Below are 20,515 nucleotides of genomic sequence, written 5' to 3' on the forward strand. Positions count from 1 at the left end.
TAATGTGTTAAAACACATTATTTTGTTTAAATTAACACTGAAGCGGTTTTCATATGTTGACAACCGTGAGTCAGTGGTGGAAATTCCACATTCGTATGGCGGGGGGGGGGGGGGATGAGTCTTATGCAAGGGACAACCAATGTCGATTTCCTCACAAAGTGGTACTAATTTTATCGACCGCTGAGCTCTAATGGGTTGAGCCAAACCCATGGATTAGAATTGCCAACCAGCCAAGTATAGGTATGCATCTCCAGCTTCAACTCATCAGTCTCATCAGCAAAAAATATACAAATATAAGGAAACGAATTTTTTTTAATATCTTACTAAGTAAGGCCCAATGAGGCTTCAAAGTTTAAACATCACTAAACAATGTTTCGAACCACACAAAAATGTGTAGAAGAGCACAATCTTTGATGCATGTGCAAACACCATCATCATCATCTTCTTTGGTTCTTTCGGTAAAGTCACGTAGAATGAGAATAATTCGGCCACAACGCAAGCGGCTGCCTGCGTTGTGGCCGAAACGTCGTGAGAATTTTATTGTTATTTTATTGTTTTATTCTCATTCTACGTGACTTTACCGAAAGAACCATCATCGCATTTACTGTGTTACCTCTTGCCTCACGGGACCACTGCTGCTGCTTGCAGTCAGTCGCGTTTGGTCGACTTTATTTTGATGTTTTACCAAAGACAGGATGTCCACCAAGACCCACTTATTCAGGAACCGGTGATGGCTTTTTGTTCCATAAGAGGTTTTTTTTGGGGTTATACCACCCCCCCTGTGGCTCTGCCCCTGGATAAACATCTTCTTTGACATTTCCAGCCCGAAGCACAAAAGTTCCCATCTCTGCTTTAATGTGAAACAAGTACCCATTCCGATTCATTATTTGTTGAGACAATTTCTGACCAATATGAAAATGTTTACAGGAGGTATTTTAAACATACTGTAGATATAATTTGTGGTGGTATAGCTGGGCATTTTACACTCAATTCGTCGAAACTGTGAATTCAGTAACTCTGTGTATTACTTGCCTTGTAAATACATTATCATCTGGGTATCTGATGATGAACACGCCGTAAATATCAATGTGTCGTTAAATCCGCCACCACCCGACACAGCCAATTAGTAAGGTTTGTCACGTAAACAAAACGTGGCCAATTCGCTACTTCAACACACTGGTGGGTTGGAGAGTGAACCCACAACATTTTCAATTGGAGTACGACGTTTCGCCGATAATTACAACCAGCATCATCAGGCGACAGCCAGAATTGTGGATAAATCCTCCTCGTGTTGCGGCCTTAAATAGAGGGCTGGGTGAATGTGATGTCGTCTCTGTGAGCCTATCAGGTGTGAAGACTTAGAGGGGGGTTTGATGTAGTCGTATACATTACAATGGATGTCTGTTAGTTGAGTTATTCACAGTTAATTAACATAATGTACATTACCAATTTTTGGGGGGGTCAAAAATCGTCAAAAAAATGGGCCTCTGCCGATTTTGGGCCCAAATTAACACACAGACAAATGTGTGTGTTTATTGCAACTTATGGCAATGAATGGACAGAGGTGCGGTGGAATGTGTAGAGAACAATCCTGGAAAGCAGATACCACAGAGCTACTCCTCAAATCCTCCCATGTGACCTTTGAACTACACAGTAAGGGGCAGCACTGCCCCACCACTGTAGAGAATATTTGGCATCATGCCCCCAGAGGGTATCATGGCATCGTGACGTTGCGTGCCACGGCCGATCGGTAGCGCGTTTGCAAAGGATTTTGGTTCGATCACAGTGGCCGCCCTGGTTAATACTTCCAGTAAATTTAATACTGTATACGCTCCTTCTGCAGTGGAGGTTAAAATATTATGGGACGTTATTCGAAATTTGAGTCGGTCATGCATAGCAGTGCCACGCTCCAACTGTGAAAGATTATTCTTGGTCTACCAGATCCAAATCACAGAAAGTATAGAGTATTCCTGGGGAAGCGTGGAAACCCAGAGAATTAGATGGGCGAATCATCCAAAAACAATACAAACATTAAAGAGTCTGAATGTAGGCAAGGTTTAAGTGCAGTTCCAAATGTAGTGCGATGTATTATTGTTCAGTCATGCATATGATCATAAATGCAGTCCGTGCTAAGATCATAAATGCAGTACGTGCTAAAATCACCGTGCTAAGATCATAAATACAGCACGCGAATCTACACACGGGTAATAACACACACGGCGCATTTTACATGCCTGCGCATGCTGACGAGCACCACCTGTGAACATTTTTTTTTAAAACAAACATTTGCCTAAGTCAGGGTTGTGGGCTATTTTTTTAATCAGCCTTTCCAGACGACAGGCCGCCACCACATAAAGTTGTCCGCAAAAACCACTTGCAGGAAGGGCACGGTTGGTACAATGTGCAAGAGGAGCAAGACGGCATCAGAGCGGGGGGAAGAAGGAACCCAGAAGGACATCGTTGAGCGCTGAGAGAGGAGAGAGAGACTCAACAGAATACCATCACCGAGACGGGCATTCAAATGAGAGACGCAGTTTCGGAAAGTAAAGAAAGAGACACGCTCTCTGCGTCGAGAGAGGCGTCGAAATAGGTGTGCACAGAAAAGTCTCAACGAAAAGTGACAGAGACACAGATAGGTTGAGACAAGAGTGAAATACCTCGAGGAAGAAATTGTTCCCCGAGACAAGGGCACGAGAGAGAGAGAGATAACAGACAGACAAGGGGCAGCCCAGGGGTGGAGAAGACATCGGTCACGGCTATGTTTTCAGAGCTCGTCAGATACATGAGCGGCCACTCCGCGACGCTGCAGCGGCTGCTGGTGGCCCTGCTCGCCGCCGCCGCGCAGCAAATATTCCAGGCGCTCTCCTTCCGCTGCCCGTGCCTGCCAGGGCGCAACTCCGCGTACGCCGCCGTCTCCATCGGAGTGCCGGCCCTGCTGCTGCTGTTGGCCTCCTGGGCATCGGGGCCCCGCGTGTGGAAGCTCGTCACGGGCTGCTGCGTGTCTCGGTAGGTAGAGAGGACATCTCCCCACCACCACCAACACCACCACCACTCCTTCTCCCCATCACACCACACACACACACTCGGGAACATTTACAACGCACGTTTGTACTAGGGCTGAACGATTAATGGATTTTAAAAATTGAAATTTGAAACAATGCGATTAGCAAATCGCAAAGGCTGCGATTTTTTGCGATTTGAAAAGTTGTATTACTTTCTGTTGGAATTGTTTTATTTTTTTAATGATTATAACTTTATTTATTGAACTTAATAATTGTTCTATGTTTGATTGTTCTATTTCAATTAAAACATTTTAATAAATACATGTTGGAAGCAATTAATATCTTTTAAGTTCTCATCCTTGCATTAGAATATATAGAGCAGTTCATATTTTGATGGTATCATGTGGTAATGCTCCATCACATGTTTTAAATCTATGAATATTGAACTGAAGCTTGACTTTAAAAAAACTTAATCGCAAAACAAATCGCAATATCTGTCAGAAAAATCGCAATTCGATATTTCCCCCAAATCGTTCAGCCCTACTCTTTGATTCTTTCGGTAAAGTCACGTAGGTAGAAAAATAATACATCACGACGTTCCGGTCGCAACACAAGCAATCGTCATCAGGTGGGACAACCACAGCAAGAAAAAACTGTCTACGTGACTTTACTGAAAGAACAAAAGAGTATGGATTCCTGCAGTCACGAAAGCTTCAAATCAAGATCGTTCAGCCCTAGTTTGTACCCTCGAACACCAAAGACAAAGATCCCCCGTGTAGCCTGTGGCAGGCCGTTGGGGCAAGCGCTGTTAGCGATCAACTGTGAAGGCCGGCACGGCACACGAGGAGTTGTGTTGCCAACATCACACCCGGCCGCCTTTGTCTCCCCGGTGGCAATGCTTGCACACCGCCTCAGTTACACACTTGAGGCTGAGCCTACCTAGGAGAGGCCCAGGTACCGGTTCAGACAATCGTCACTGGTGTTGGCCGCCGTGAGCGGGAATGGAACTCGGGATGCCGGGTTCGTCGCGCAGCGCGCGAAGCGCTACGCCACCGCTCCCCACACACGGCTCTATTCACAAGTGTGCGTGTGTAAACGAATTTCTTTAGAACTTGCTTTTTGCGTTCAGTTTGTTGTCCTTAACCCCGCACCTCCGATCAACTCGGTTGGTTACGTACTGTGCGAGAGAAGTCCAACATACGTACATACAACACCCACACAACATGGCTATATTCACACACCTGCTACTACTTACCGGTCCCGGTGTGAGCATCCAGGCACCAGGACACACAGATCTTCATGCACACACTGGTACGAATACAAAGATCCCCCGTGTAGCCTGTAACAGACTGTTGGGGCAAGCGCTGTTAGCAAAGTAGCACCTATGAAGGCTGGCACGGCACACGAGGTGGTGAATCTTCAGCACTACGCTCGGCCGCCTTTGTCTCCCCAGTGGCAATGTATACAGATCGCATCATGTACTCTTTGTTGGGTTAAGTCAACCTAGGGGAGACCCAGGAACGGTTCAAATATTCGTCACTGTTATTGGTCGTGAGCGGGAATAGACCTCGGGTCGGCAGGTGTGAAATGCAGTGCGCCAACCACTGCACTACAGCTCCCCACTGACATACACCTACATACAAAGCACACACACAGCTCAATACATGCTTTTCGTCTTGGTAGGAGCTCACAGGTACCAGAATTCTTACGCACGCACGCGCGCGTCTGTGTGTGCGTGTATCGGGTGTGGTGCTGGCCACGCACACACCCATCTACAGGGCCGGCCTTCACGTGTGCCGCTTGCTAACAGCATTTGCCCCAAGTCTCTTGATGCTATATAGGGCGGGATTCTCTATCTTTGTAGCACTCACACGCAAGTGTGATCACAAGTGTGCGCGTCGGTAGGTGTCAAATTGTAAGCACTTGTCACATTTTGCACAAGTGCTACTGCATTAGTTCAAGAGTTTTTTGCTTTGGCCATGTTTTTGTTTATTGTAGTACGGAGTTAGACTGATGGCCTTAATCTTAGTTGTCTCGTGGTTGTTGTCTGACTTGCATCCCACTGGGATTTTTGCATACAGCGATTTCAGGCATATTTTGATGTTTTATTTTCCTGGATTTTCTGTTTGCACAGTCACATAGTCACTTTAAGATGTTTTCTTGTTCATGTTTTTGTGTTTTGTTTGTTGCAGTTGCACCCGATTCAAGAGCCGAATGGCTCACAGGGCTATACCAAATAAATGGAAATGAACAGTGCCGGATTAAGCTAGTGCGGGGCCTGTAGCATGTTATAAAGGGGCCCTAATAATAAAAAAACACAAACATTAAAACACAATTTTTTAACTTTCACAGGAAAGTAATTGTATTTTTTTCATTTGCCATACAGCCAGATAATACGACAAATCGCTAACCTTAAACACCCAGTCGTTCATAAAAAATTGAAGGCAGTATAGTACTATAGTAATAGAGCAAGTGCAGAATCACTGAACCGGACTTGATAGCTTGAAAGCATTTAGCGTGGGGCCCTTGAAAGTGCGGGGCCCGTAGCATTTGCAGATACTTTTGCTACTAGGATCATCCGGCACTGCGTCAGTTTTCACAAGCAGAAGGAGTAAGGGTGAGGAGTTATGGTTCTAGTTGTTTCAATCGACTATCAGCTGTGCGCACGTCTACACGCCGAAGGGGAGGTTGGGTGCCCTTTACACAATGCTGAAATTGCACACAGTGCACGTTTGACGGCTTGCTCCGATACAGTTGAGGGTTGTGTGCCTGGTCACTGCGGTTACATAAGCTCGTGTGCGATGCAGTGACCGCTACGGGAGCATACACAAACAAAAAAGGGATCAAGTTACCGTTATAACAACTAAGAACTTCCTGATGTAACAAAAAATACAGTAAATAAATGTGCCCTTTTTAATGCAGCCATTGGTGACTGGGTTGGAAACCATCAGCACAGTTAAGTTGTGCGTGTCTCAAACCATTTGAACCCCACGATCTCAGCGGCACCAGCTCAGCGCTCTGACCTCTTGGCCACCGAGCATCCACTATCTCCTTGAAATGTTAAATGTACAAAAGGAATCGTGTGGATGATGGCATTTTAAGGGGCCAAAAGTAAGCAAGAGGGGTTTTAATGTAAAAAGTAGGTAAAATGTTGACTTGGCACTGTTAAAAACCTTCAGATGCGTACTTCAAGAGGTAAATGATCAGAATCATAAAGTTGTACATTTTCACCCTCCAATACTGGAGAGCCCCAATTTGATGTTTATTTTAAGTTAAGAGCATATACTCAGATTTCTAACCATTATATAGTGAACTCACCAAGGACCATATATGCGTCTTAAAAGATGTGAATTTACTTATTCAAACTTTGTTAACAAAAGTAACGTATATTCTTAGCTCTTTCGGTAAAGTCACGTTGAAGGGAAACAATAAAATATATATAAAACAATAGAAATTCTCACGACGTTTCGACCATAACACAAACGGTCGTCATCAGGTGTGTCGGTTTGCATACATTTATTTATTTTTAAACGGTGTATTTTTTTATAAAAAAAAACGTCAGCGCCACGCGCAGCGTCTGTAAAAGATGTGATTCCGGACATACAGTACCCTGGTGTCTACAAACTAAGTTGCCTCTGTGGTAGTAACATTGGAGAAACCAAACGCCATGTCTCGGACCGTATTCGTGAACACATAGCAGACCTGAAACACGGTAGGACCAACACCTCGGCCGTGGCAGATCATTGTTATAATTCAGTAGGCTCACATGACATTGACTTCTCCAAGACAGAGGTTCTTTGTAAGCCATCTGGCTACCATGAGAGAATCGTTCATGAGGCTATCCACATATACAAGCACAGAGACAATTTCAACCGAGAAGATGGATTCTGGCTTAGCAATCATTGGAAAGATTTGATAAACCATTTCAGGTGGCTTTCAGACAGCATACATTAATTTTTTAGTCTCCCCCCTCCTCTTTTCAGAACATAGATGGACTAGTCCTTCTAAACAAACTGCCAAATCGCTGCGCGTGGCGCTGACGTTTTTTTAAATATATACACCGTTCTAAAATAAATAAATTAATGCAAACCGACACACCTGATGACGACCGTTTGTGTTATGGTCGAAACGTCGTGAGAATTTTTATTGTTTTATATATATTTTATTGTTTTCCTTCAACGTGACTTTACCGAAAGAGCTAAGAATATGAATTACTGCAGTCATGAAAGCTTTAAATCAAAAAGTAACTTAAACAAATATTTGTTCTGTTGAAGATGGCCAATATCTACAACTCTGGGATTATCAAGATACGTATCCCCGATCTCAGTGGTATCGACCCAGATCTCTAAAATCGCCATTCTGAGTCTCTTAAGTTTTTGCGTGGTGCAGCCAAAAGCACCGCTACCCTGTGCATCCATTGATCCGAGCTCGATTCTCCACTACGGTTAACATTCCATGCTGGGCTGCTCCGAACCTTCACCAAACCCAACAATCCCCGCGATCTGTTGTGGCGAGCAGAGGCCTCAAATCCATTGCATTGACAAAGGCGCTCCAAATGAAGCCACTCAGCATCTCGCGAATATCACTTTACGTGCACGACGACACGAAAAAAAACCTGAAACTACAGCCGCTGCTACCACCCCTCCCTCCACTTCTATCCGCCCGCACGCAGGCGCCACGGCTCGGGTCCCGGCCTGGTATTCAAGCTGTCTCAGGTGGTGGTGTCCGTGTCGGGCCGTGCGTTGGTGGCGCCCATCAGCTGGATCGCGGTGGCGCTCCTCAACGGCTCGTACTACGTGTGCGCGGAGAGCGAGCGCGTTGACACGAGCCCCTACGCGTTGCCCCCCGCGGCCCGCACGCGCGAGATGCTGGCGCAGCTGCCCTGCGTCGCAAACGCGTCGCTGCCGCCCGCCCTGCTGCACGTGCGCAACGACATCCTGCGGCACCTCTCCACGGAGTCGCAGGTGCCGCGCGGTGCCGGTGCCGATGCCGGTGCCGGCGGGGGGTCGGCACGTGCCACGCGCTTTAGCGAGCGACGGTGGCCGTCGGACTGCCGGGGGGAGGGGAAATGGGTTTGGCAGGGTTTTGATTTCGGCTTCTTCTCTCGGGAGGTACTTTAAATATTTGCCATTGGGACTCGAGAACTGTATTGTCAGCTGGTAAGGAGGCCCCCATTCGGCTAAGCAAGCTCTGGCACAAGGACTACCACCACCACAGGCCACCAAACTGTCGGCAGAGGCAGCAGTTGCAGGGCATTGCAGTCGCATAGAGTTTCATAGAGAGCCAGAGTTGCATAGAGATTCGTAGACTCGAGACTTTATTTCAGCTGGTTAGGGCCCATTGAGCTGAAGTAGCCGACCGTGCTAATCGCACCTCCGATTAGCACGGTTGGCTACGTACGGTGCGAAAGAAGTTCAACATACACACACAGCTCTCTTAGATGGACGACCACGGCTCATGACGAGCGGTAGTGGTGACAGTTACAGTACATTGCAGGGTTGCGAACTTACAAGAGCAAAAATAACAACAAATTATTTACACGAAACATTCAAGGCGAGATAATTTTCGCGATGCATTTTTGCATCGAACGGGTTCACATATTTTATATGGAGTACTCTTGCCAATAACATCTGATAATCTAGCAGCATAATAATTATAAGCAGACTGTCTACCGCACATGTCCCTCCACATAAAGGATATTTTTTTACACATCCCATCGGTTACACAGCCTTCCAGGAGTGCATAAACTTTATCAACATTAGTTCAACACAAACACAAGTTTCAACGTTCAATGTCTCACCTATATTTTAATAACAAAAAAACATCTACACTTGCCTCAATAACATCGCCTCACAAGGAAAATCTAGGTGACATTCTGGGCAGTGGCCAGTGCCGGATTATCGTAGTAGCAAAAGTATCAAATGCTACGGGCCCCACACTTTCAAGGGCCCCGTGCTAAACGCTTTCAAGCTATCAATTCCGGTTCAGTGATTCTGCACTTGCTCTATTACTATAGTACTATACTGACTTCAACTTTTATGAACGACTGGGTGTTTAAGGTTAGCGCTTTGTTGTATTATCTGGCTGTATAGCAAATTAACCAATATAATTACTTTACTATGCAATTTGTTTTAATATTTACGTTTCTTTTTTAATTTAGGGCCCCTTTATGACATATGCTACAGGCCCCGCACTAGCTTAAACCGGCACTGGCAGTGGCCCTTCATCATCATTATCATCGGGCATGTGCAGCGCTATTGACGAATGCGTCGAGTGTTGTTGTTAATTGGGCGTGTGCATCACTGCATTCACAGCAGCATCGCCAAATAATATTTTACTTTCACCGCTGGCGGCTACCTCTGACCCGTAACAGCAAGTCGATGGTTGTTGACTTGCGCGCGCGTTTTGTGTGTTGCGTGTGTGCGCTAGCTGCTCGGATGGACCGTGCTGGGCTCGGCGGGGCTCCTGGGTATGCTGTTCATGTGCTTCGCTCACTGGGTGTCCCCCGTCAGCTACCACCAGCTGCGCTTCTGGCGCTCTTACATTGACGTACGTGCAGTGGCAGGCGCAGACGCGGCCACACCCGCCGCTTTCCACCGGGGTCCCGAATGCAGGCAGCAACACTTTGTCGTCTCCATTTCATTTTCATTCATCTCCCCTTTGACAGTGCCGAGTCAATGGTTGGAATTCCACAAGCATATGGCATGGATAATTCAATTAACGTGGCAGCCAATGTTTGCTTTCCTGCACCAAACGATGCAATCTCGCCAGCTGATACTGATTTTATACACCCTGGGGAACGATCGGTTAAGTCAACCGAGGTGGGGATATTACGACCGAGAGCTCTACTGTCGTACTGTTCTGCCTGTGGTCAGCGTCTCTAGATTCAAATGAGCGTCCGGGGAGGGTGATCCTCCACTCCGCTCTCGGCCCTGCGCATGCAGTCGGGGTAAATTCGACACTCTCATGGCAGAAACCCATCGCATGAAGTTGGGATAGCGGTCCGGGATGCGACTTAACCGACTCATTTTTCTGTTGTGATAACTTTTCTCGTTCTTTGTGCCTTTTGTTTTGGTTCCATTTCTTTGTTTAATATTTTTCTGAGAGATTTAATTTGCTTGGTAGTAACTGTACATAGGATGTGGTCTTGCTCTATATTTAATGTATAACGTTGCGGGATGCAATTAGCACGAATGACGCTATGTACAATTAAATTCGTATTTATTATTCTAACCTGGTGGCTTCACATAAATATGGTACTATTTCTACACGCTTTCTTTTAACTCACTCTGTCTGTTGTTGTATCCTCAAATCTTCTAACTCAATTTTAACCCACTTGCTAATGTGGTATCGACTGCAAATTTGGTATACTTATGTTATACTGATGACAATACCATATTCTATCATAAAAAATCCATATTTTTTTACATTCATTATATGTTATGTTTCGGCTTGGGTCTAATTGTCCATGGTCAACTGACGTTGGCTGTAATTGACCACGGTCCCCTTACGTTGTGGCAAGCTTCAGGGCCACTTCCTGGAGTCGTGGAGTTCTTCCATTACTAGTACGGTAAATTTAATTAAAGCGTGTATTAAAACTTTTTTAAAAAATATTACTTATTTGTAACTACACCCAGAGGAATGATGTAATGTATCTGTTGCTTGATTGTACGTTTACTTGTACAGCTCCGTTGTCACTCCGGGGTGTGTACGTGTGTTGAACTTCTTTCGCACCGTACGTAGTCAACCGTGCCAATCCGAGAGAAGCCTCCCCACACTATAAAGGTGGTGGGGGATTATTTTACGATACTTCATGCCAATCAATGCGGATTAACGGTGGGGGTAGTGTGGGGGGGAGGGGGGTATAAATAGTTGGTCATCCCACAGAGAGACTGGCCACTGCCACGGTGATGTGGAATTTCCTCCGCTGGTTCAGGGCCAACGAATGGAAGAGAGCAACGCTGCACCATTGCTCGTTTGAGCGGAGACGACACGCTTTGAGTTTCTGTTTTTCGTGGTGGTGCTGCTGTATCTCTCACCGATGTGTTGTCGGGTTGAACTGCCTGTTGTCCGGCACCGTGTCTAACATTGGATATTCAGTCCTCAGTTCCTACAGAAGCATCTGCTTCAACCACGGTGGTTCATGTGCACGTGTGTGTGAGCTGCAGTGTGCCTGCACCGCAGCATTTGCCATGACAAATTGTGGAGTTCTTCAGGTGAACGTAATTTAGGTCCTGTGCAGCGGAATCTTCGACAAATCACGCAGAACAACAGCGGCACGTCCCGAAAACACAGCGGAGAGCTGCACTCCTGAATAGTTTTGTATTTCTCTGCTCAGATAGAACACAAGGAGTTTGACCGGCGGGCGGAGGAGCGAGCCCATGACCTCGCCAACACGAACGTCTCCATCTTCTTCGGCCCATCACCTCCGCCACCGCCCGCTGCCGCCACCCCAGCCACTGCTCCCGAAGCCGCGGCCCAGCAGAGCGACGCCCCACCGCCTCCTCCCTGTGCCCCGGCGCCAGCAGAGAAGGAGGCGGAGGGCTATGCCCTGCCCAAGAAGGTCGACTGGGACATAGTGTCGGGCCTGTACGCTTACCAGCTGCTCGACGGCGAGCCTCTGTACAGCACGCTGCACGCGTGGGCCGCCAAGCACGCCAAGGACAAGACACTGAGCCCGCGGCACCTGGACCAGGGCAGCGTGCGGGAGACGCTCTCGTTTGTGGACGGGCGCGAGCCGAGGCCGGAGGGGCCAGCGCCGGTGGCACGGCGACCCCACTCGCCGGAGGAGGCCGTCGTCGACGAGCTGTCGAAGCTGCTCGACGAGTGAACGTGAGAGAGAGAGAGCGCGACGCCTTCGCCGTGCCGTGTCATGGGGTAACGAGTCCTACGCGCCCTTCTACGGGCCCGCTGCTTTTCCTCAACGTGAGCTCGTCATCAACACCACCGCGAAAAAAATGTACCGTCCGATGATGGCATCACCAATTAAGTCAACATCAGTAACACTGCTTTAAAAAAATGATATAATAGGTGACGTTTCGGGCAATGATCCTTCTTCATAGCACGCAGAGAGGGCCGAGGGATTGATTATTGTGACTGCATTTTTCACCAATGGCTTATCCAAAGGGAACGCTGCTCTCCAAAGTTGGCCAATGTCAGATTGTTGATTTTTGTTTGGCAACGTCTGCCGATTGTTAATGTACGAGCTAAGTAAAGTCTATAAGGCAGCACGCAATTTGCAAAACATATTGAAGCTTTTGTGGATAATGGGTGCCTCACAGCGATAAGGGCCTGGATTCCGTTCCTTGAGTCCGGGCTCCTTTCTGCGTGGAGCTTAGCTTCTCCCCCTGTTCTGCGTAGCTTTCCTCCAGGTTCCCCGGTTTACTGCCAAAACGTAATAAAGATATAATGCAATTTGTAATTTGCAGAGTGATGCTGAAGCAATACACTGCAAATTACTGCAGTACATTTGCCTTGCACTCAGCAGCAGCAACATCGCCCCCCTACTTTGAACAATTGGCAGCACCCTCCTGGAAAATAATCTTGAGGCACAGTGAGGCCTTCCTGAGTAATCAAGCACAGTAATAACATCGATAAGTAATCCGCGTGTGCATGCTGGTTTATATTTAAGTTGTGGGGTTTGAGCGACATGACAATTTGGGGACACCATCCCTGCCCATTGCTTACATTGCCGTTCCTTGTGGCCAATCTAAGACGCCATTGGCAGCAGAGACTCCTGTTTAATTAGAAACGCAGACTCCCAACTTGTTTGGCTATTAGATGGCTGGTGGAATTCAGCAGAGCGAGCCGGCTGCAAACCTATCCGTGTGGATTTTAAGCGCTTCTATGCCACAGGGCTTCTCAATGTTATTCTAGTTTCCTGCCGCATGCAAAGCGCCCATATATGATGAGACAACACGTAGAAATAATTGTCGACGAGCCTACGGTACCTTCGGGAAACAATGTTTTCCAGCGGCAAATTGCAAAGTAGCCAACTCTGGGCTGGTTTTAACGACCATTTGCCAGGTCCCCCTCGCAAAAGCGGTTTTTAACCTCAAGGTTTTTTTGCCCTGGTTAAATAAAGGTGAAATGCCGTAATACGTTGAAACAACACCTTGTCTTTCTCCTTGTAATACTGTACTGTACACCATAAGCCACAATCTATCCGGAGAGCACGTCGTAAATGTTGTGCACGTTAAGAAATTAGTGGAGGATCCTAAATGCAGGACCCTTTCGATAGAGGTTGGAAATTGGGACGTGCGGGAGGGCCTCATTTTAACCCTTGCACCGGGGCCCCGTTCCAAACACACTCGGCCACTGTTGGGATACAGCGAGAGTCTTGGGGGTCGAGGGTCAAACAGTTGCTGGATCTTGCAGGATGAGGCGACGGCGAGATGTGGCGGCGTACGCCGCGACAACTTCTTGCTCCCGAAGCCGATTACAGGATTCTGCTATGAAATATTTACGGACCAATTCTCGCGTGTCTTGCCGACCGCAGCTGAAGTCTCATAACCGTTTGTGATGAATAATAAATGGAGAACATGAACGGTGTTAAGTTGTGGCATTTTGCGGGGGAGCATTGACACGTGCTGTCTGTCTGTCATTGTAGCGGAACGCTGTATCACATATTGGGTGTGCTTGGTACTTGGTAAACTTTGGGAACATCATTAAATCCTGAAGTGTGCTTTGCCTGTATAAGATAATTACCGGAATCAAAATGAAACATTTCACCCTTATGTCAATTCACTGATGGTTGTAGTCCTCCCCACATCACGGCAGTCATGGGGAGTTGTCATTTTGACCATAATTCACCACACTTGTCGGTGAAGGAGCGGTCAGGACTGGGTCAGATTATAATTACTTGCAACCGATATTAACAATAATACAGGTTTTTGGGTTAGATCACGTAAATATATAAATGTGTCATTAAACCCCCCACCACCCGACACAGCCAATTAGTAAGATTTCTCACATAAACAGAACATGCCAATTCGTTACCAGTACAGCACACTGGTGTGTGTTGGAGTGCAAAGCCACAACATTTACAATCTGAGTACGACGTTTCGCCAGTAATTACAACTAGCTTCATCAGGCAACAGCCATATTTGTGGATACATCCTCCTGTTTCGTTCCTTAAATAGAGGGGTAGATGTGGCGACAATCTTCTAACCTTGCCTGGGAATCAAACTCTGATGGCTGGGTTTTTAGTGCGGCGCTCTCACGACTGCATTGCCAACTTTATCATAATCCTCGAATTACTGCCAACTTTATCATAATCCTCGTCGTCATCTTTGAATCTAAACACGAGCACCTTCAGCTGCCTCTCCGGAACTGGTTCCGCCATCGCCACAGTCCACAAGCAACTTGCCAAAAAACCGGCCAACATTTTGTTGCAGGTTTGCCTTCGTACAGGGCGGGCGAGAGGCGCACCACTCCTCTCGCATGCAACTAATCATGGAGTGATGCTGCCTTGTTGGCATTGGTGCATGAGCGCAAAAAAAACTCCCAACAGATTTGTCAACACCGTGGTTAAACAAGGACAAGTAAATAATCGTCCATGTTTCAGGCAATGGTTCTTCTTCATAGCACACACCTTCCACGTGTTTTTTTTCCGTTGTGTTTAGTTTCTTGTCCTTCCCCCGCACCTCCGATGAGCAGGGTTGGCGATGTACGGCGCGAAAGAAGTTCAACGAACATACAATAGTGGCCTGTGATATCTGGAAGAAATAACAGGTGACTTGCTATCCCCCAGCGATCTCTTATGACGCCGCTCTCACCAGAAACAAAATACAAAGTGAGCGATGGCACGGTAATAATACGATCGGCCCCAAGCGTAGGCCGTGACCCCGACGACTCAGAGGGGAACAGTGCGAGGCCCTCATCCAGCAGTGGCTTGACAAAAAGGGCTGGTGCACGTGACGTGTACACGGAGCGGACACGTCACTCGGAGGCTCTCCGACCAGGGGTGCGTTACCTTTTGGCACGCGGCAGAGCAGAATAGAGTTTCGCTCCAGGATATGCCTTAAACCTGTTGGGCTAAGAGGGTTAGTTCATCTCACAGGGGGAAACTTTTAGTGTAACGAGTCAATTAAATTAGACTGACATGCGTTTGACTGTACAAACCACATTGTGTTAATTGATGAGTTCACCTTCCTTCGTTTGCTCTCAGAAGCTGTCATCTTATTAGTTTAAAATAAAAATAAAAAAGTTTCTCTTTCTGGAAGGAACACAAAGGACATGTTTGATTTTAAACCCATTGAGTGGATAAATAACCAAACCCGTCAACAAATTTGACCGTGCGACCTACTTCTCGACCAAATATCGGTGGAATTTTCCATTCTGTTGAAAATGACACGTGAATAAAAAAAAACACACGTCCTTGACATATCTTGGTGGCAGGCGTTCTCCGAGAAAGACAGAATTATGGTTCCGAGTGAGAGACAGAAAGACATCTGGGATTTTATAAGTACGGTATCGTCATTAACAGGCCACAGAGAGGTCCACGTATATTTACATGCAATCTGATCGCTCTGGTGCAAATGCCTAAATGCTGCTGAAGAAGCTTACAAAGATCTCCTAATAGACTTTAGCAGACTGTTGGGGCACGTGCCGTTACTGAGCACTAATAAAGAAGGCTGGTGTGGCACACGAGGTGGTGAGTGGCCAATGGCACGCCCGACTGCCTTTGTCTCCCAAGTGCTGATGTTTACACACAGCAACCAGGTACTTGTTTAATGCTGAGTCGACCTAGCGGAGGTACTGGACTCGTTCAAATATTCGCCACTGTTTATAATCGTGAGCGGGTATTGATCTCGGGTCGCTGGGTTTGTCGCAAAGTGCGCAAATCACTGCACCACCATTCTCCGAAGAAGCAGACATGCCCAAACCCACGTACGCAAGAGCTGTAACCCCCACCACGATAGATTTATTTACGCAATACTTTTGAAACAATGCCACCTGTGCATCAACATTGCAATGCACCACATCACCACGCTACAGGACACAGGACAGGGAATGTTAAGGCAATTCACTGAACCACTTAACACATAAAATACATCTCGTATAGTAAAACATATACATATAGTATCCGTCGGTCACAGATGTGCATTTCTCTACATTATAAAATGTCTATTGAGGCATGAAGATTTACGGCTCTCACAAAGCAATCAGGACGACCACTACAGCAACATAGGTCTACACGGGAAGGAATAAGTGACCTCGCAAGCAGAAATGTGCAAAAATATAAAGAGCTCATACACTCTATCGGGAGTCATAATTAATCAGTGGTTAAACAACATTCAGTACAATGCCAATTACCCTTGTGGGCTGAGACTCCGAAGCCTTAAAACCAACATGAGGAGACATCACGGGCACAGCTGTTAGCGCGAGTGACCGGTACACTCCAGGGCGTGTGGACACAGAGTGACCGGTACACTCCAGGGCGTGTGGACACAGAGTGACCGGTACACACTACAGGGCGTGTGGATACAGAGTGACCGGTACACTTCAGTGGACACAGAGTGACCGGTACACTTCAGAGTGTGGACACAGAGTGACCGGTACACTTCAGTGGACACAGAGTGACCGGTACACTTCAGAGTGTGTGGACACAGAGTGACTGGTACACTTCAGTGGACACAGAGTGACCGGTACACTCCAGGGCGTGTGGACACAGAGTGACCGGTACACTTCAGTGGACAAAGAGTGACCGGTACACTTCAAAGTGTGGACACAGAGTGACCGGTACACTTCAGTGGACAAAGAGTGACCGGTACACTTCAAAGTGTGGACACAGAGTGACCGGTACACTTCAGTGGACAAAGAGTGACCGGTACACTTCAAAGTGTGGACACAGAGTGACCGGTACACTTCAGTGGACACAGAGTGACTGGTACACTTCAGTGGACACAGAGTGACCGGTACACTTCAGGGCGTGTGGACACAGAGTGACCGGTACACTTCAGGGCGTGTGGACGCTGGTCTCTGACATTCAAGCACAGGGCTCCCGGGTTGCTGGTCAGTGTGGCCCATACTCATGCACATAGAGGCAACGTAGACCACTCAATGTCTGCTGAAATGGCAAAACCAAATTGCACTTCCATCGACGAATTGGTCCGTAACGTGGTCCCAAATCTCTCAGCGTCACCGTCTCTTGCGTCCGAGCCTGTCAACACGATCGGCAGAGCCAATCGGGCTGTTTAATCATGTCTAATTATTGTGTCTCAGCACCTATATTACATAACACATTCCATCTTCTGTACTTTAAGATGCAACGTACATCATCTCTCCTTTTCTTCTGTGTGTAGTTGCTTTTATGCAAACCAAAGTCCGTAGACTCCTGTGGAACGTTTGGAATTGCTGCAAAGGTAGCTTGCCAGTGTAAATAACGTTCGCCACTCAACAGCAATAATATCCGGGTTGAGAGAAAAATGAATGGGGATCAGCAAACATCTTGTGCAAAGTTGCCAATTGGTTTATAACATTAATAATAATACTCAGACAGTGATGGCTGCCCCAGGTCCGAGGCTCGGGCGGTTTTTCCTTTAGTTTGATCGCTTTTGACGAGCACGGAACGGACCCCCACCACTTCCAGCACAAAAACATGCACGGCTGGGGGTGTGTGGGAGACACGCAGGCACGCGACGTAGACACGCGGACGCGACAGGCCACCACCACCACCACCACGCGGCAACGGGGCTCTGTAAACTCTCACCCCAAGCTGAGCCCCAACGGCAAGTTCGCGGCGAATAAGTCCGTGGGGGTGTGGGGGACGGGGTGAAGGAAATGAAATGATGGACAAAGCTCTTCCACGCGCTTCGTGTTGTACCGCGTGCTGCTCGAGACGTTGCCCGACGTTCCGCTCCGTGTGCTGGGGCCTTCGTCAGCAGCCGAACTGAGCAAGCTCGCTTACTCTCGACGGCGAGAGCGGTTTGCCGGACGCTGCCGTTGTTGGATCTTGACGCCAATTGGACAAAGGCCCGGTCGATGTTATCTCTTGCGTCGTTCAGCGAGCTCAGAAAAATCGGTGTCAAGACGCAACAGCAGCAGAGCCACTCTACTACAGAACCAAGGGAGAGAGTGGGCCGCTCAAGTCAGCTCCCGAAGAAGCTCCCGTCGCGTGCAGCGAAACGTCAGAGCATGGCGCCGATCACCGCGCGGCACAAACCGACAACGCAACGGGAGAGCCGTACAGCACGACCGGTGAAACCACCACGTACAAGGCTACCACGTACAAGGCTACGGTACAAAGCGCTTCACGAAACCGCGCACGGGGCGCCGCTGTACGTACACACGTTGAACTTCTTTCGCGCCGTACGGAGCCAACCGTGCTCGTCAAGAGGTGCGGGGGAAGGACAACAAACCAAAGGCAACAACGCCGTGCGTCGCGCGCGCTCACAGAAAACAAACGACCGTGTTTGGCCTCTGCCGCGTGTTTTGTCGGGGTCGCGCCGTGCGTTTCCCTGCGCGAAGCCCGACGTTTCGCTCCACGCCCCGGCGGCTTCTTCGGGAACATGGAAACGTCGGGCGTCGTTGCCGATCAACGCACGGCGGCACAGCCGCCGCAAAACAGATCGGGGAGCTACGCGGCCGCACAACCGGAAAGAGAAAGAAAAACGAAATCGCGATGCAGAGGCACAACCGCGAAAAAAAAAAGTCTCCGGCAGTTGTGTAAACGGCTTTGTTCGGCTCGCGGGGTTTGTGCCGCCAATAACAATGAGTTCAACTTGTAACGTGCGCCGCGCAGCATTCGCTCGCTCTCGCAGACAGAGAGAGAGAGAGAGAACGACTCAAGAAGGCGTGGGGAGGAGCCACGGACAAGCCACGCTCTGTGCCGGCGCCAACAATTACACGACCTCTGCGCACGTTAAGATGCCATCGACCAATGAATCGCCGAGCAGGTGCGGATCCCACGGGGGAGGACGGGGGGATGGGGGGGGGGGTGGTGCCGTATACGGGAGTCACAAAACCGTTCCACAAGGCGTACGTCGAACGACAAGTGTCGTTAACTTACAAGTATTTTTTCTCTCCTTTTAAATGCGCCGAGACGGACGAGATACACAGCTCTCCCCCCCTCTCCAGCGCCGCGTCGAGAGTAACGGCAGTAACACTTTTCAGTAAACGAATCCCTACGCGGCCTGCTTCGGGGCACTTTTGGAAATAGGGCACTTGGACGCTCGGCAAAGTGTTCATCGCGGGCGCGACAATCTGCAACGGGCGTTTGGCGAAGCGCCGTGCTGTCTCCCGGCCCGCGTCGTACGCGTACACCGCTACGCCTCTGCGGACGCCGTTGCCCCGTTAACAATCTGCCGCTTCCCCCTGTGCTCCCGCCGGCGTTCCCCCTCGGCTTGCCGAATCCGCCCCCTGCGTTACCATCGAGCGAGCCGGCGCGAAGTGGCCGATGATGCCGTGACGGGGAAATGGGGGGTTGGGGTTGGGGTGGAAGGAGGTGGGGGGAGGGGGGGTGCAGGGGAGGGGGAGGAGCTCCGGGGCGCCCCAACGACGGTCACTGCGGCAGTGGCACAAGCACCTCGACGTAGTTGATGGGGAAGAATCCCGACTGGCCGTGGATCATGCCCTCGTACCAGTTGTCGTCGATCTGGTTGGTGAGCGTGATGACGTCGCCCTCCTTGAAGCCCAGCTCCCCGTCGTTCTCGGGGTCAAAGTCGAACAGCGCCTTGCAGCACGGCTGGTCCATGGGCGCCGCTGCTGGGGGGTCACGCCGGCACGTTAGAAGCAGGCCGTGTGGCTTCACAAACCGCACCGGCGCCGTTCGCGCAAGCTGCACCTCAAAAACGCCGCTCGCAGGGTTTTAGCAACGGGCGACAGTTTTTTTTGCGCGGGGAAGCTGCAGACGAGCAGGGAAGCAGTCAAAACCAGCGATGGCCAACAGTCGCACCAGCTCTGTGGTCCCTTAATTGGGCTGTGGCCAACTCCAATGTTTATCAGCGGGAGGAGGAAACCGGTTGCGCCCAGCGTAAACCCTGCGCATAACACACAATCCCCGTACAGATGGCACGTGATCCACTTGCTGTACCGCCATCATACCCCCGGTAAAGCCAGGAGATGCCCACGGGTAGGGGAGGGCGGTTCACGAATTTGCGTGCGTGTGATCCACCGACCCGCATTGCAACAGCAGCAGCGGTAGCAGAAACAGAATCGGAATCTTTATCGATCCCGGAGAAATCCGATGAGCTGTGAGCTCTTTTTCACAGATGTCCAGTTGGGGATAGCGTCTCGACAGCTGAGATCATCTCCAGGTGTGGGCGGGGGAAATATTGACTTCACCGATGGTTAAATAGGAAATCCGAATGCCTTTGGCGGGCCAACACAAATGACCACAGACTTTGGCGTCATCGAATAATAATACTAACAGTAGAGAAATAATTACAGGTGACTGTAATGTCCGACGTTTCGCTCCACGTGGTGGGGAGCTTCTTCAGGGGGCGCGCGGTACAATGGGAAAACGCATCTGAGGTCGATAGTCCTCAAAGTCCAAGTGATTTCTCGCTCGA

General features: G+C 48.8%; 2 protein-coding genes across 6 annotated transcripts in view; one reads left to right on the top strand and one right to left on the bottom strand.

Moving 5' to 3' along the window:
• Positions 1-2,168: 2,168 nt before the first annotated feature.
• Positions 2,169-13,738, top strand: LOC116950752 (calcium homeostasis modulator protein 2-like). Its single transcript, XM_032968778.2, has 4 exons — positions 2,169-3,006; positions 7,675-7,966; positions 9,432-9,551; positions 11,341-13,738. Exons 1-4 carry the CDS (start codon positions 2,759-2,761, stop codon positions 11,830-11,832), a joined length of 1,152 nt encoding a protein of 383 aa, XP_032824669.2. The 5' UTR covers positions 2,169-2,758; the 3' UTR covers positions 11,833-13,738.
• Positions 13,739-15,905: 2,167 nt separating this feature from the next.
• LOC116950856 (endophilin-A3-like) overlaps positions 15,906-20,515 on the bottom strand; it is a 69,371-nt gene continuing 64,761 nt past the window's right edge. For 3 of the 5 annotated variants that reach the window (XM_032968981.2, XM_032968983.2, XM_076073050.1), the window contains one exon: positions 15,906-19,709. In XM_032968981.2, coding sequence (XP_032824872.1) covers positions 19,507-19,709 — 203 coding nt within the window. In that variant the 3' untranslated portion in view covers positions 15,906-19,506. The remainder of the gene's footprint in view (positions 19,710-20,515) is intronic. The other 2 variants (XM_032968982.2, XM_032968984.2) reach the window with 1 other exon arrangement.

Source organism: Petromyzon marinus, chromosome 40 (genome assembly GCF_048934315.1).
Source record: "Petromyzon marinus isolate PM22_M1 ecotype Great Lakes invasive population chromosome 40, UKy_Petmar_22M1.pri1.0, whole genome shotgun sequence".
Lineage (NCBI taxonomy): Eukaryota > Metazoa > Chordata > Hyperoartia > Petromyzontiformes > Petromyzontidae > Petromyzon > Petromyzon marinus.

Excerpts from the sequence above, each read along its gene's own strand:
- LOC116950752 (XM_032968778.2), top strand. The coding sequence starts at position 2,759 with ATGTTTTCAGAGCTCGTCAGATACATGAGCGGCCACTCCGCGACGCTG. Across the intron at positions 3,007-7,674 it reads ACGGGCTGCTGCGTGTCTCG|GCGCCACGGCTCGGGTCCCG; the intron begins GTAGGTAGAGAG and ends GCCCGCACGCAG. Across the intron at positions 7,967-9,431 it reads ACCTCTCCACGGAGTCGCAG|CTGCTCGGATGGACCGTGCT; the intron begins GTGCCGCGCGGT and ends TGTGTGCGCTAG.